Source organism: Branchiostoma floridae, unplaced genomic scaffold, assembly GCF_000003815.2.
Source record: "Branchiostoma floridae strain S238N-H82 unplaced genomic scaffold, Bfl_VNyyK Sc7u5tJ_1578, whole genome shotgun sequence".
NCBI lineage: Eukaryota > Metazoa > Chordata > Leptocardii > Amphioxiformes > Branchiostomatidae > Branchiostoma > Branchiostoma floridae.
In genome coordinates, this window is record NW_023365773.1 from 112,812 (window position 1) to 125,329 (window position 12,518).

A 12,518-nucleotide genomic window follows, 5' to 3' on the forward strand; every position below is an offset into this window, starting at 1 on the left:
CCGGTGTGACAGTGCCCTCCCGCGTGACTTTGGTATCACAAGTAAATGAACAATACCTGTCTACGCCAGGTACAACAGATACAAAACGTACTTACCGGCCCGTAGGAAGTTACTGAGTGCCCGTGAACTACAGCGGGACCAGGCCCAGGGGTGGGTGTTGTCCCCGTTCAGGGTGGGGGCCATCAGGTTGTACCGGCCCTCAGGTACTAGTACATGATCAACACCTGTCTAAGTCAGGTACAAATCGTACTTACCGGCCCGTAGGAAGTTACTGAGCGCCCGTGAGCTACAGCGGGACCAGGCCCAGGGATGCGTGTTGTCCCCGTTCAGGGTGGGAGCCATCAGGTTGTACCGGCCCACAGGTACATGATAAACACCTACACCAGGTACAAATCGTACTTACCGGCCCGTAGGAAGTTGCTGAGCGCCCGTGAACTACAGCGGGACCAGGCCCAGGGGTGCGTGTTGTCCCCGTTCAGGGTGGGAGCCATCAGGTTGTACCGGCCCACAGGTACATGATAAACACCTACACCAGGTACAAACATACTTACCAGCCCGTAGGAAGTTGCTGAGTGCCCGTGAGCTGCAGCGGGACCAGGCCCATGGGTGCGTGTTGTCCCCGTTCAGAGTGGGAGCCATCATTGTACCGGCCCACAGGTACATGATTAACACCTACACCAGGTACAAACGTACTTACCGGCCCGTAGGAAGTTACTGAGTGCCCGAGAGCTACAGCGGGACCAGGCCCATGGGTGCGTGTTGTCCCCGTTCAGAGTGGGAGCCATCTGGTTGTACCGGCCAACAGGTACTAGTACATGATCAACACCTGTCTACAACAGGTACAACAGGTACAAACGTACTTACCGGCCCGTAGGAAGTTACTGAGCGCCCGAGAGCTACAGCGGGACCAGGCCCATGGATGGGTGTTGTCCCCGTTCAGGGTGGGAGCCATGAGGTTGTGCCGGTGTGACAGCGCCCTCCCGCGTGACTTTGGTATCACAAGTAAATGAACAATACCTTTCTACGCCAGGTACAACAGATACTAAACGTACTTACCGGCCCGTAGGAAGTTGCTCAGCGCCCGTGAGCTGCAGCGGGACCAGGCCCAGGGGTGGGTGTTGTCCCCGTTCAGGGTGGGCGCCATCAGGTTGTACCGGCCCTCCCGTGCCAGCACGGCCGCACAGCTCCGGTGGCTGTCGTGCTGCATGTTAAACACGTGCCCGATCTGGGAACAGCACGGAGAGAATACATCAATGAGTCACACAAACCTGGCATTATACACGACATTGGTACTGACTTTGTTACAGCGTTTTGTACCACATACCTGTTAAACATTATAACATATAGTAGTATATATATTATAGCATATAGCGGTATTATTATAAGTAATATCAGGTCAACAATTTGGTGCAAATCTGAGTACATGCTGTGTATGGCAGATTTGCACGTCGCGTCTTTAACCCACCAATATGGCGACCGCTGATTACGTCATAGCCAACATGGTGGCCGCTTAGTGACGTCATAGTCAAGCGACGTTTGTGTGCACCTTGCTACAAATGTGATGTGGGTACAGGCTACGTAAGACGAAGGTGCGCGCTTCTTTAACCCAACAATATGGCGGTCATAGGTCTCTATGTCACGTCATAGGCCTCTAGGTGACGTCAAAGCCACGTGACTATGAACGTCCAATAGCGTTGCCCTGACCTCGTGCGCGATGGTGAAGGCTGCGCTGAGCCCGTTGTCCTGGCTAATGGAGCAGCTGCGGTGCGACTCGCACATCGTGCCCACCTCAGCCAATCCCAGCGTAGAGCACACGTCACGTGAGCTGTAAGGGCGATTTGAAAAACACGCGTTCGTTTTGCCACGAGTCTCTATTATAACGAATGAATCATCGATTGGCATACAGCTAGTTACTAAATCAATGATTTTATTGCTATAAAACATTGCCACTTTGTATTAGTGCATATTGTAAGAGAATGGGCTATTGTATTTGTCTTGTGTGTCCGTCTGTGCATCTTGTGCATCGTATGTCAGTCTGTCCATCGTATGTCCGTCTGTCCATCGTGTGTCCGTCTGTGTATCGCATACAATGTTTCTGCGATTCCTAATATATACAAAGCAGACACCCTCAGTTTTGCTATCTTTATCTGCGGCTCTGGAAAGACCACAAAGCTAGATAAGCAAGGGGGTGAAGTCTGCTATCTCAGAATGTGATTGCCTTTTTTCGAACGTATTGCCCTCTGACCTGCACAGATCCTGGCGCGTCAGCAGTACCGCGGTGTCGTGGTGCGCCGGATGTGCGTCATCAGCCGTGTTCTGCTGGTGCTGCCAGCTGCAGAAGTTCCGCAGGGTCGTGGGGGCATTTCCGGTCACCTGTTGGCGGGAAAAACAACAAACAGACTAAATATTCACCTTTGACCGGTGTTTTCCCATCCGCTAATTACCTTTTTATTGTGACATCAAACTAGAGCCTTAGAGGACGTGATGACGACATACTTAAGCTCACAGCTTATGTTCGTGTCGACACAACAAAAAGCAATGCGAAAAATACATTGAAACAAATACAAGCAAGCAAAGCATAAAGATAACAAAGTAATATAACATTACAGTATTAACATAACTACTTCATAGTTTTAGAGGAGGATAACAAAATTTATAATGTTGTGCTTAATTTGAAAGTTTATCTGTGTTCTTGGTAGAAATAATTCCTTGTGAAGAAAAACGGTCGAATGCTTATCCCTTGACAAAGCCGGAATTGGACAGTGAAACATTTGGGTACGTCCAACTTTTCGAATTCTGTTAGAAAAAGCACTTCAGAACAATACTGTACGTTTGTATCAACCTAGAAATATATCCTAACAAGCCTTGACTGCAGCCTTTGGTACCAATGGAAAAAGTAGTCGGCCTTACTATTCATAACTGCTGCGTTCTGTATTGAATCATGATGTACAACGTGCCGAGTCAGTTTGCAGTCTTACCACTTGAGCGCACTATGCAAATCTGCTCTGATGTTCTAAAGCAAGAAGTGGCATGTACTGATAGCGAACGGCCAGACTTACTATTCTTAACTGCTGCGTTCTGTATGGATGTACAACGTGCCGAGTCAGTTTGCAGTCTTACCACTTGAAAACACTATGCGAATCTGCTCTGATGTTCTAAACACTGAAGTGTCATGTACTGATAGCGAACGGCCAGACTAAACTAGCAATATGTTCCAACCAGCCTCACTTTTCAGTACTCTTGTGTCCCAACCAGCCTTCTTCCTCGTACCTATTGTGTCTTCTTTCACTTTTGTATAACACAGAGTCTACAAGTACTGTGTTACTATTAGAGCAATGTACATCACTTTGCTTTACATTGTACTCGTCACAAATACTGTTCAGTATACTTTGACTAACTAGCATCTGCGTCTTGTATTGATGGGGCCGGCCGGCCGACCAACGTGCCGAGTCAGTTTGCAGTCGCACCACTTCAGAGCACTGTGCAAATCTGCTCAGTAATTACCGGCCTTTAGTCAAACACATCCGACACTAATCGCGCCCGGGGATCAGGTGTTGGCGCCCCGCCAGACCCGTGACGACTCCCCGGTCCGGTCATAACCTTGACGCGAGCACGAACGCTGACGTCTGAGCGTCCACGCAAGTTTGACTGACGTCAAACGTCTATTATGTAACGTTAGGACAATATATAGATAATAGATTTCCCTACCATTTCTTTACATAGTAAGTTAGATCAACACTTTAGACTTGCATACCGACACTTGTGGAGGGAGGTTACAACATCATTGCACCATGTTTAAAAACTGTGAGCTTTCAAACCAGTGTAAATGTGTTGTTCAGGACAGGAGAGTCTACTTTGAGATGGTGTGAGAAATTTTGTAGATCCTGCGCAACTTCCTCTGGCTTTACTTATTTTTTATAGTTCACAAACACCAGAACTACGTAAAAACATGACGTAAAATATGCTTAAAAGTGGCTGTACACGTCATTCACAATCATGAAGGATTTGTCCCGAGAAAAATCTTTAATTTAGGGTCCAAAATGTTGCATAATGGGCGTTTAATCTTTCAGGAGGTCTTGTTCAGCACCGGTAGCAGCTATCGACTCTCCGAGCTCCCCCGAGGGGCTGACCTTTGCCGCCGCTTGTTTAGGAAGTGCCCACTTGATCCGCCCCCTAAAACACGGTCTGTTTGCTCAACAAACACTACTTTCGTCACTGATTTACGCGATAAGCCCAAACAACGTCTTCCCCCAATTTGCGGTGTGTGCGTAAGCTGGGCCGCATAGCTGCAGCTCCAGGCTGCTTAGGGTTGTGTACCTAAATACCAGTACCTGTACCGTACCTAAAAAAATTGTTTATGTACAGGTCCAGATCTGAACATCTGTGTACCTGTACCTGTACCTAAACAAACTAAATCACTTCTGGACACTTTTAAGTAAATCCAGAATCAACTATGACAGTGGTGATAATTTTGCAAATATATTGTTTTGAGACTCAATTATGCAATTCCCCATCCAGAGATGACAATCTATCACTAGAAAAGACAGCTAAATGATTAAACTACATATATTTGGTTAGACTTATTTTAGGTACAGGTACAGGTCCGAACCTGTACTTAAACCTCTGTACCTGTACGTGAAATTTGTTCAGGCACAAAGCTCTAGGGCTGGTATGGCTCGCAGTTCACCTGTCTGCAGTACATGGGGGCTAACCGGACCCTCAAGGACTGCCTAAGCGTCCTTAAGGGTTCTTAAGGGATCTTGTCTGTGAAATCACGCGTTTCTGTTCTGAGTGGTGCTGTCTTAAGAAGGACAGCACAGGTGTGGAGACGTCTTCCGACAATTTGGAGCTTTCGCCAGTTTCAGCGCTAACACATGGTTTGATACTTCCTATCCTTGACCCTTTCTGTGTACGAGCACAGCAGACGGTTTGTGGTCATCTCAGGAAAACAACCGGAAGTTATTCACCCGATCGAGTCACCTGTCTGGGCCATGCAGGTAGATTTACCTGGTAAGCACCGGGTAGCGACCCTGCTATAGGACTAGAAGGTCGCGGGTTCGAATGTCGGGGGGAGCCTTGTAAGACGTTACCCATTGTTCAATGCGCTTGTTCAAAAGAACAGAATAATTTCCAGGTACTTTCCACCTGTATATACCGTACACAGCGGCTCTTCTTGCTTTCGACGAGACATAAACTGACTGGCCAGCTGAATAGACTGCAGAAGACAGACTAAAATGCCATGCGAACTTAGTTGTCCCCATTTAATTTGGCCAAATTCTTCTCTTTTTCATCCAACTGATACGTCTGCTTGGAGACTACTTTCTCTACATGTACACGTCTAAATTGCTCGACATCGGGTTTTACTGGGAGGTGTACAGAGGACCGAACCGTTCATGATGTAGGTGGTATGTCCCACATAGCGGACCGGTCAGTTCGGATGTCCGCCCGACCGTTGTGAACATTCCGAGGGTTTAGCTCGTGTAAAGTCCGAACTATGTGAATCCGCTGGGCGGTAATTGTGCGTGTAGACATTCGCCTGTCTGCAGTACTGACAGGGCCGTGTGCGTGTCATGTTCATCACTCCTACACTTGTAACCGATCTCTGAACAGATATAGGCTCACTCTGGACCCCTTTTCTTGGTATTCCCAGCGCTGTGGAATCAATTTCCTGGCATCTTTTTCTTTTTACATGTATAACTTAAGAGAAGTAGAATAGTAAACAGCCTCAAAACGCACTTTTTGAAAATGCTTTAACATACTAGTAACTTCCCGACTGAATTTTGTCATAACAAATATCCCATTGTGATGACAAGGAGAAGAACATCTAGAATCGTTAGGAAATCATACAAAATAAAAACTTGTCGATCTCATTTCAGTAACACTTAACGAGGAAAGCATGCAGCTGTAAGTAAGATGTAAACCCTTTTATCTAGCGAAGGCTTGTTATACACAGTTGTCTAACATGATTCCACGTTGTGTAGTAGATGCTTAGGATAACGTTTCACCTGGTGACATCTTCCCATACTCTGTTTACAGGTGAGCTAAGAAGGCTTCCAATTCCTTAAGAGCACACTTGAGATGACGAGTGTTTCTCATACCTGACCACTGTTGTAAATCAGGTCAGGTCAGCAGTGGAAATGATTGACGTGTTTGGTAAAGTCTTTGGTATGACTCGGCCGGGGATCGAACCCAGGTTTGGTAAAAGTCTTTGGTATGACACGGCCGGGATCGAATTCAGGACTTACCGACTGCAAGGCGAACACTCTACCCACTTGGCCATTGCACTGTTACTCTACCTCAATGCATAATACATACACTATTTGGTTCAATCAAACATATGGACAATGTGACCATTGTTGCTCATCCCTAGTTTTTCCCATTGAGACAAGCGAAAGACGGTAAGAATACTGTCTATAGTGACCCCCGTCCATATAGCCATACTTTATCAGTCCGAGTGGTCTTCTAGGGCAATTCTACTATATCAAAGTACGCTAAGGAAGAAACCCACTTTTGATAAGATGTAGACTTTGGGGTTTACCTGGCCGGAGTTGTACACCAGGTGAGGTGATGCCTGTAAATGATTAACTCGTCAGTCCCTATCCGGGGTTATCACAGGAGCACGGTGCGTGTTTGCTGTGCGTTATCTAAATCTCCTTTATGACCTGATTGGAAAGCAAAAGTCCCGCAGGTTACCGTGCAGGGTGGTATGGTAGGTAACTTCTGGCCTGGAAAGAAGTCTTTGAGGAAGAGATGCTATCACCACCTTGTGTTGTAGACTCGCTAATACATTGTATTCGTTTTAATGCCTGGTAATATCTAATCATGAAAAAGGGGTTGTCCTAGGCTTTTAACGTTTATTTTATATGTATGCAATTCATCTTATACAGAATAAAGATGATTTTAAATCCGCCCTACAGCCTGAGTGAGTTATACACTCACTCGCTGCCAGGGGCTCTACCAGTTAAAAAGGCTACATTAAGCTTTATTTAGTCACTGGCAAGCTAATGGTATGTATACAAATATTACGTTACGTAGATCGTACCACTGACTTTCTGTCTGTCTGTAGCACTTCAAACGTCCCAAAAGCTAGTCTAACGTTTAAAAAAAAATGTGTAAATGTTCTCTATCATCGGTGACCTCCCACCCACACAGAAAATATGCCCCGAATGTGGAACATGACGTTTTCGTGTCCGCCAGGACGCCGCTAATTAAATCATATGAGGAAAGATAGAACGCCGCAATGGTTTGAAACCTGGCCGTTGCTATTCGATGGTGGGAGGGGACTACTTTCCTAATAGCAAAGATCGGAACATTGACAGCTTACAAAGGGGTGGGAGGAGGGTAGCTGACATTCGTTGCTAACTCGCTAAAGAACCATTCTGCGGCTGCCATTGACACACAGGGAATGCGTGAATGGCGTGATACCTGGCTGTTGCTTTACGCTGGGCTTCCTTCCTTGTTGCAAGGATCAGGTCTGAAATACCTTACATGATGTCGAGGCTTAATAGCAAGTGTCTTGAGCGGACTTTCGGCGCTACTAGTGACGCAGACAACCATTCGTGACTGCACGGGTTCCATCCACTGACACGTCGGCCTCCTCTTTACCACTTTCAACAGCTCAGGTGGGCCGTGTGTGTAACGTGGTGAGAGTGTGGCTCGTCTCAAACATGGGGTAACTTTCCACCTACGCGGTGCAGAGAATACTCAATGTACAAACCAAAAAGCCCCCACCCCACTGTTCTCCATTGCCAATAGCTCCTCGCATATCCCCGTCTTTTCCGTGTTTACATCTTGGGATTACCCAGACCGCAGTGTTGTCTATAGCTGCGTAGTCTCAGGTCTTGAAGGAACGCAGCCCCCAGTACAAGTTACAAATCTCAAGTCTACACAAGTCTTGACGGAACCCAGCCCTTAAGACTTGTAACAAATCCCCACTCTGCAGTCGGGACTGTTACTTGGCAGGTTCGCAGCAGCCGCAAAATCCAGGCTGATGTGGTGTGGTGGAGGTTGTTGTAGAGATGGAGGAAGCATCGAAACAAAGGGGCACCTTTGAGGGACGTTTTTCTGAAGCTGATAATTCAGATCTATGATTTCAATGCATCCTAAAACCGCCCAAACGTCACATTTCCAAACCGGGGTCCGGTCGGGCTGTTTGTGGAAGCTGAATGTAGAAATGTATACGTAAAAATACACACAAGTAGTGCACGTGACTGTTCTCTTTACGTCTTCTGTAGTTTGATGCCTTTTATATCTGATTTTTCGTTCCCGAAAGCTGCCCGGCCGGGCCCCGGTTTGGAAATGTGTCGTAGGCCTACCACGGCTCTCTTACTTCAGTTTGGACTGACTTTCTACTGCCAAGTTTTACTATTCCTTAGCAAATTATCTTCCCTCTGTGGCTAACTTTCACTATGTTTCATCCAGCCTAGTAAGTCCAGTGTAGAGCAGGCACCACGCGAGCCCTGCACGCTCTATTTGCGGTGGGAGCCGGGTGAGGAGGTCTCCGCCCCCCACTTCAGCTCCTGTCACCGCCTGCGTGAAGATGTCAGATCTGAGGCGTGATACCGCTGGGAGAGGCTGGACAGAACCTGGTACTCTCCAAGCAGATACTACAGTAGATGTCAGATCTGCGGCGTGATACCGCTGTGAAGGGCTGGACAGAACCTGGTACTCTCCAAGCAGATACTACGGTAGATGTCAGATCTGAGGCGTGATACCGCTGTGAAAGGCTGGACAGAACCTGGTACTCTCCAAGCAGATACTACAGTAGTCAGATCTGCGGCGTGATACCGCTGTCAAAGGCTGGACAGGCCTAGGGGGAGTGAGAACCTGGTAATTTCCAAGCAGATCCTACGGTAGCATAAAAGCTAGGTAGTCATCTTACACTTCTAGGCCGGCTACACTCCTCGCTAGAATTTGATACAATCTTATGTTATACCATAGGTTCTGCTTGGTGATTTAGAATAATGTCTACCTGACAATTGGGAGGCATTGGCGACCCCTCGTGTCTTTCTTGACCTGGGAGTGAAGATGTCAGATCTGGGGCGTGATACCGCTGAGAAGGGCTGGACTGGCGCGGGGGGAGTGAGAATCTGGTATAAACTCCAAGCAGATACTACGGTAGCAGAAGATAGTATTAAATGCTACTCTCCTTTGTCAGCTTATGCCACCGTAGTGTCTGTTTGGAGATTAAGGATCTAGGGTCTACCTGACCATGTAACGTCTTGGCGAGCCCGCGTTTCTTTCCTGACCATTCGAGACCGTCTTCTTGGGGCATTCTATCGTTCCCCTTCCGTCCGGTCATTTCAGAGAGCCCAAATATTTTCCTGGCCACTAAATTGTCCTTTAACGGGCATGTTTTGTTTTTAACCAATTTGTAGTCGTTTCATCTTACCTGTGTCGTTCTGTTCATGTTGTAAGAACACAAGACGACCTAATGACAGGAATACAAAACGGCTACACAATATTGAAGACCTGGTATTGCATAAGGCAATCGCACGTGGGAGAGGGGGGCACTTGACATCTGGAATGTCGTTGTTGTTTAAGGCTGCATATTCTGTACTTGAGTCAGTCTACATTGAGGTGATCTAAGATCTTAAGATCTGCTGACATGTCCTTATTGTTGCACTCTTCTCCTTCCGAGGGACTCACGGCGGCCTATTTAAAGGTGATACTGCCAGATCTAAGACCTGATAGCGGTTTATCTAAGCATCGAGAGTGTCTTTCATTATTTTAAGTGCCTCTTCTGTCCTTGATAGAAAGGGTCAAGACTGCCCCCTGAGCGCTGATCATGTCTGCTGTGTGACCTGGTGTTGGTTAGTGAGAGACTGGTCAGGTGAGAGTTAGGGCACAAGTGGCACTTCACCCCACCATTGGAATGGGAGGTGGTGCTTGTGTTTACTTGGGGTGTCTCCAGTGAAGGGAAGGGGAGGGGGGGGAGGTCACTTATCGCATCAAGCCAAGGAATTTAGTAGTCTCCACTAGACTAACTGAAGGAAAAATGGTACAATTTCGCTGAGTAGGGAGAATAATATGCCAGGAGAGTTTGACCATCATAGGGCTTAATTTCCTCACGGAGTCAGAAGGTGAAACCAAAGGCCTACGTCACATTTTCAAACTGAGGCTCGACCGGTCAGCTTTCGGGAACGAAAAGTATGATATATGAGGCATCAAACTATGCAAGACGTAAATTCAAAAGTCGTTGGCATCATTTGTGTCTATTTTTACGTTTTTCTTACAACTTTCCACAAACAGGCCCGACCCGGCAGCGGTTTGGAAATGTGACGTTAGCCTTTAGCTGCCTGCATTCCTTCAAAACTAAAAAAAAGAAGACTGGTCTTACAGCGGAAATTAGCTTATGCCCCCCCCCCCCCACACACACACACCAACACCCCATCCCTGAAAGAAAAGTACCCCCCAGGAGTAACTCATGCCCGTTAGTGCGTTATTGCACCTGTCAGCAGGGCAGGTGTGTGTTCTCACGGCGAGGCCCGGCCGTGTGTTTGCCGTGTGCGCCCGCCCGTTACACAGTCCTCACACGGTTAACGCGCAGATATGCTGGGAAAAAGGAGGGGGGCAACTCAATGCCTTAGCGCTAAAGTTTCCACGACTCTACTTGACTCTTTTGAATCATAAAGAAGTCCTATACAATTTGCGATAAACTTTGACATCGATAAAATGTTCGTCTAGGGACATGAAGTCGACTTGCCCGTCTTTGGTGCTCCGTATGACGGTAGCCTTACGTAACAGATCATTAGAACCGTCTTCTGGCATGCTTACAGGACTAAAATGGCTTTTAGCAATATTTCAAGAACTGTTTTCTCGTTTTGCTCATTTGGGGGGGGGGCTTAAACAGTTTTCTGTAGCATTAGAACGTCCACGTACCCATCCTTGTGTTTGGTTACAAGAGTACACCTTTCAAAGGATTATTGTTGCCAAATTCCATCGCCAACGACGCTTCCGTGTTCTTGTTCCCGTTTTTCTGGTTGAGAGAAAAACGGTTCTTTGCAGCTTAGCACCTTCCGGGCTGCGTTCGAACCACCCTTAGAAAAAAACGCAAATGAGCTCGTCTTGTCTGCCAGTTGTTGTTCTTTCCCTTCACGCCGGTGGGTGAATGAATGGAGGACCGTCTTCCCACCGTTCTGCCCTAAGGACTAGATGCAGGTCGCTTCCTTAGCGTGTATCCAAAAACAATTTGCAAAACAAATATTCATTGATATCAGATAAATGTGCATACACAGAATGTGTCCAGGTCTTCCCTAAGTAACGTACAGATGATTGACTAGCCGTCACCAAGGCAACCTACGCTCCAAGCAGATGTCTGATGCCGACAGTGGCCGTACGCCAGATCCTTTGTACACACACTGACATGAAGTGTCCTGGGACTGCACCCCACACTGTCGTGACCCCTAGAGGTAACGTACGACGGGCCATAAAGATACCCGTCGTACGACACCACAGGCCTTTTTACACACAGAGAAAAACGTCGTACGACCGGGGACATACGTCAGGGAAGTCTTCCTAGTGTAAATCGGGTCCAAGGCTTGGTCTAACAGTCTGACGTTAATATCTTAATCCACTTACGACGGGTCCTTATTTATATACCAGCGCCGAAGTAATCACGACAAGCCATTTTTTCTCTAGTGTAAATCGTGTCCAAGGCTAGATCTATCACCCCAACGTTAACACCCGCTACCATGTACCAGGACACCGCAGGCCTTTGTACACACAGAAGAAAATGTCGCACGACCGCGGATGTACGATAGGCAAGTTTTCGTAATGTAAATCGTGTCCAAGCTTAAGGCTAGATCTATCACCCCAACGTTAACACCCGCCACCATGTACCAGGACACCGCAGGCCTTTGTACACACAGAAGAAAATCTCGTACGGCCGCGGATGCACGATAGGCAAGTTTTCCTAGTGTAAATCGTGTCCAAATTTCTATACCAGTGCTGGAATACTGTGTAAATCCTGTCCAAGTAAATCGTGTCCAAGATCTATCACCCCAACGTCCACACTCGCCACCACCGGGAGACCATGTTTCTGTAGTAGTGCCACCAGGAGTCCATGTTTCTGTAGTAGTGTCATTAATCAGGCAGGCGGGACCTTGGCGCGAGGCAGCGTTTCAATGTCAGAGCTAAGCCATCACAGGGACGTAATGAGAACCTACTGGGGGTTATCGCCCGGAGGTTATTAGCGATAACTACCTCCTTCACACAATAATTGGTGGGAACTAGCTACATTTACGTGCAGGACTAGTGGTCTAACGTAAGGGTTAGGAATTTGTGAGAACCAAAGTAACATTGGGGCTAAGCTTTCATGGCCATATCTCACTACATGGGCAAGGAAAGGCAAAGGTCTTGTTGCAACGCTGTTCTTGCCCCACTGTTACAACGTTGTACCTCCTTCACACAATAATAGGAGGGAACTAGCTACATGTACGTGCAAGGACTCGTGTTCTAAATTAAAGGGCTAGGAATTTGTGAGAGAATCATTCAAGGAGTAATATTCAAGGGCTAGC

At 47.2% G+C, this 12,518-nt stretch overlaps 1 protein-coding gene across 1 annotated transcript in view; it reads right to left on the bottom strand.

Annotated features, from left to right (window-relative positions):
* LOC118408362 overlaps positions 1–12,518 on the bottom strand; it is a 55,645-nt gene that overhangs the window by 18,995 nt on the left and 24,132 nt on the right. Inside the window, exons 9-14 of the mRNA XM_035809126.1 lie at positions 2,246–2,373; positions 1,705–1,825; positions 1,057–1,225; positions 698–808; positions 404–526; positions 96–206 (exon numbers count right to left, since the gene is read on the bottom strand). Of these exons, the coding sequence (XP_035665019.1) occupies positions 96–206; positions 404–526; positions 698–808; positions 1,057–1,225; positions 1,705–1,825; positions 2,246–2,373 (763 nt within the window). The remainder of the gene's footprint in view (positions 1–95; positions 207–403; positions 527–697; positions 809–1,056; positions 1,226–1,704; positions 1,826–2,245; positions 2,374–12,518) is intronic.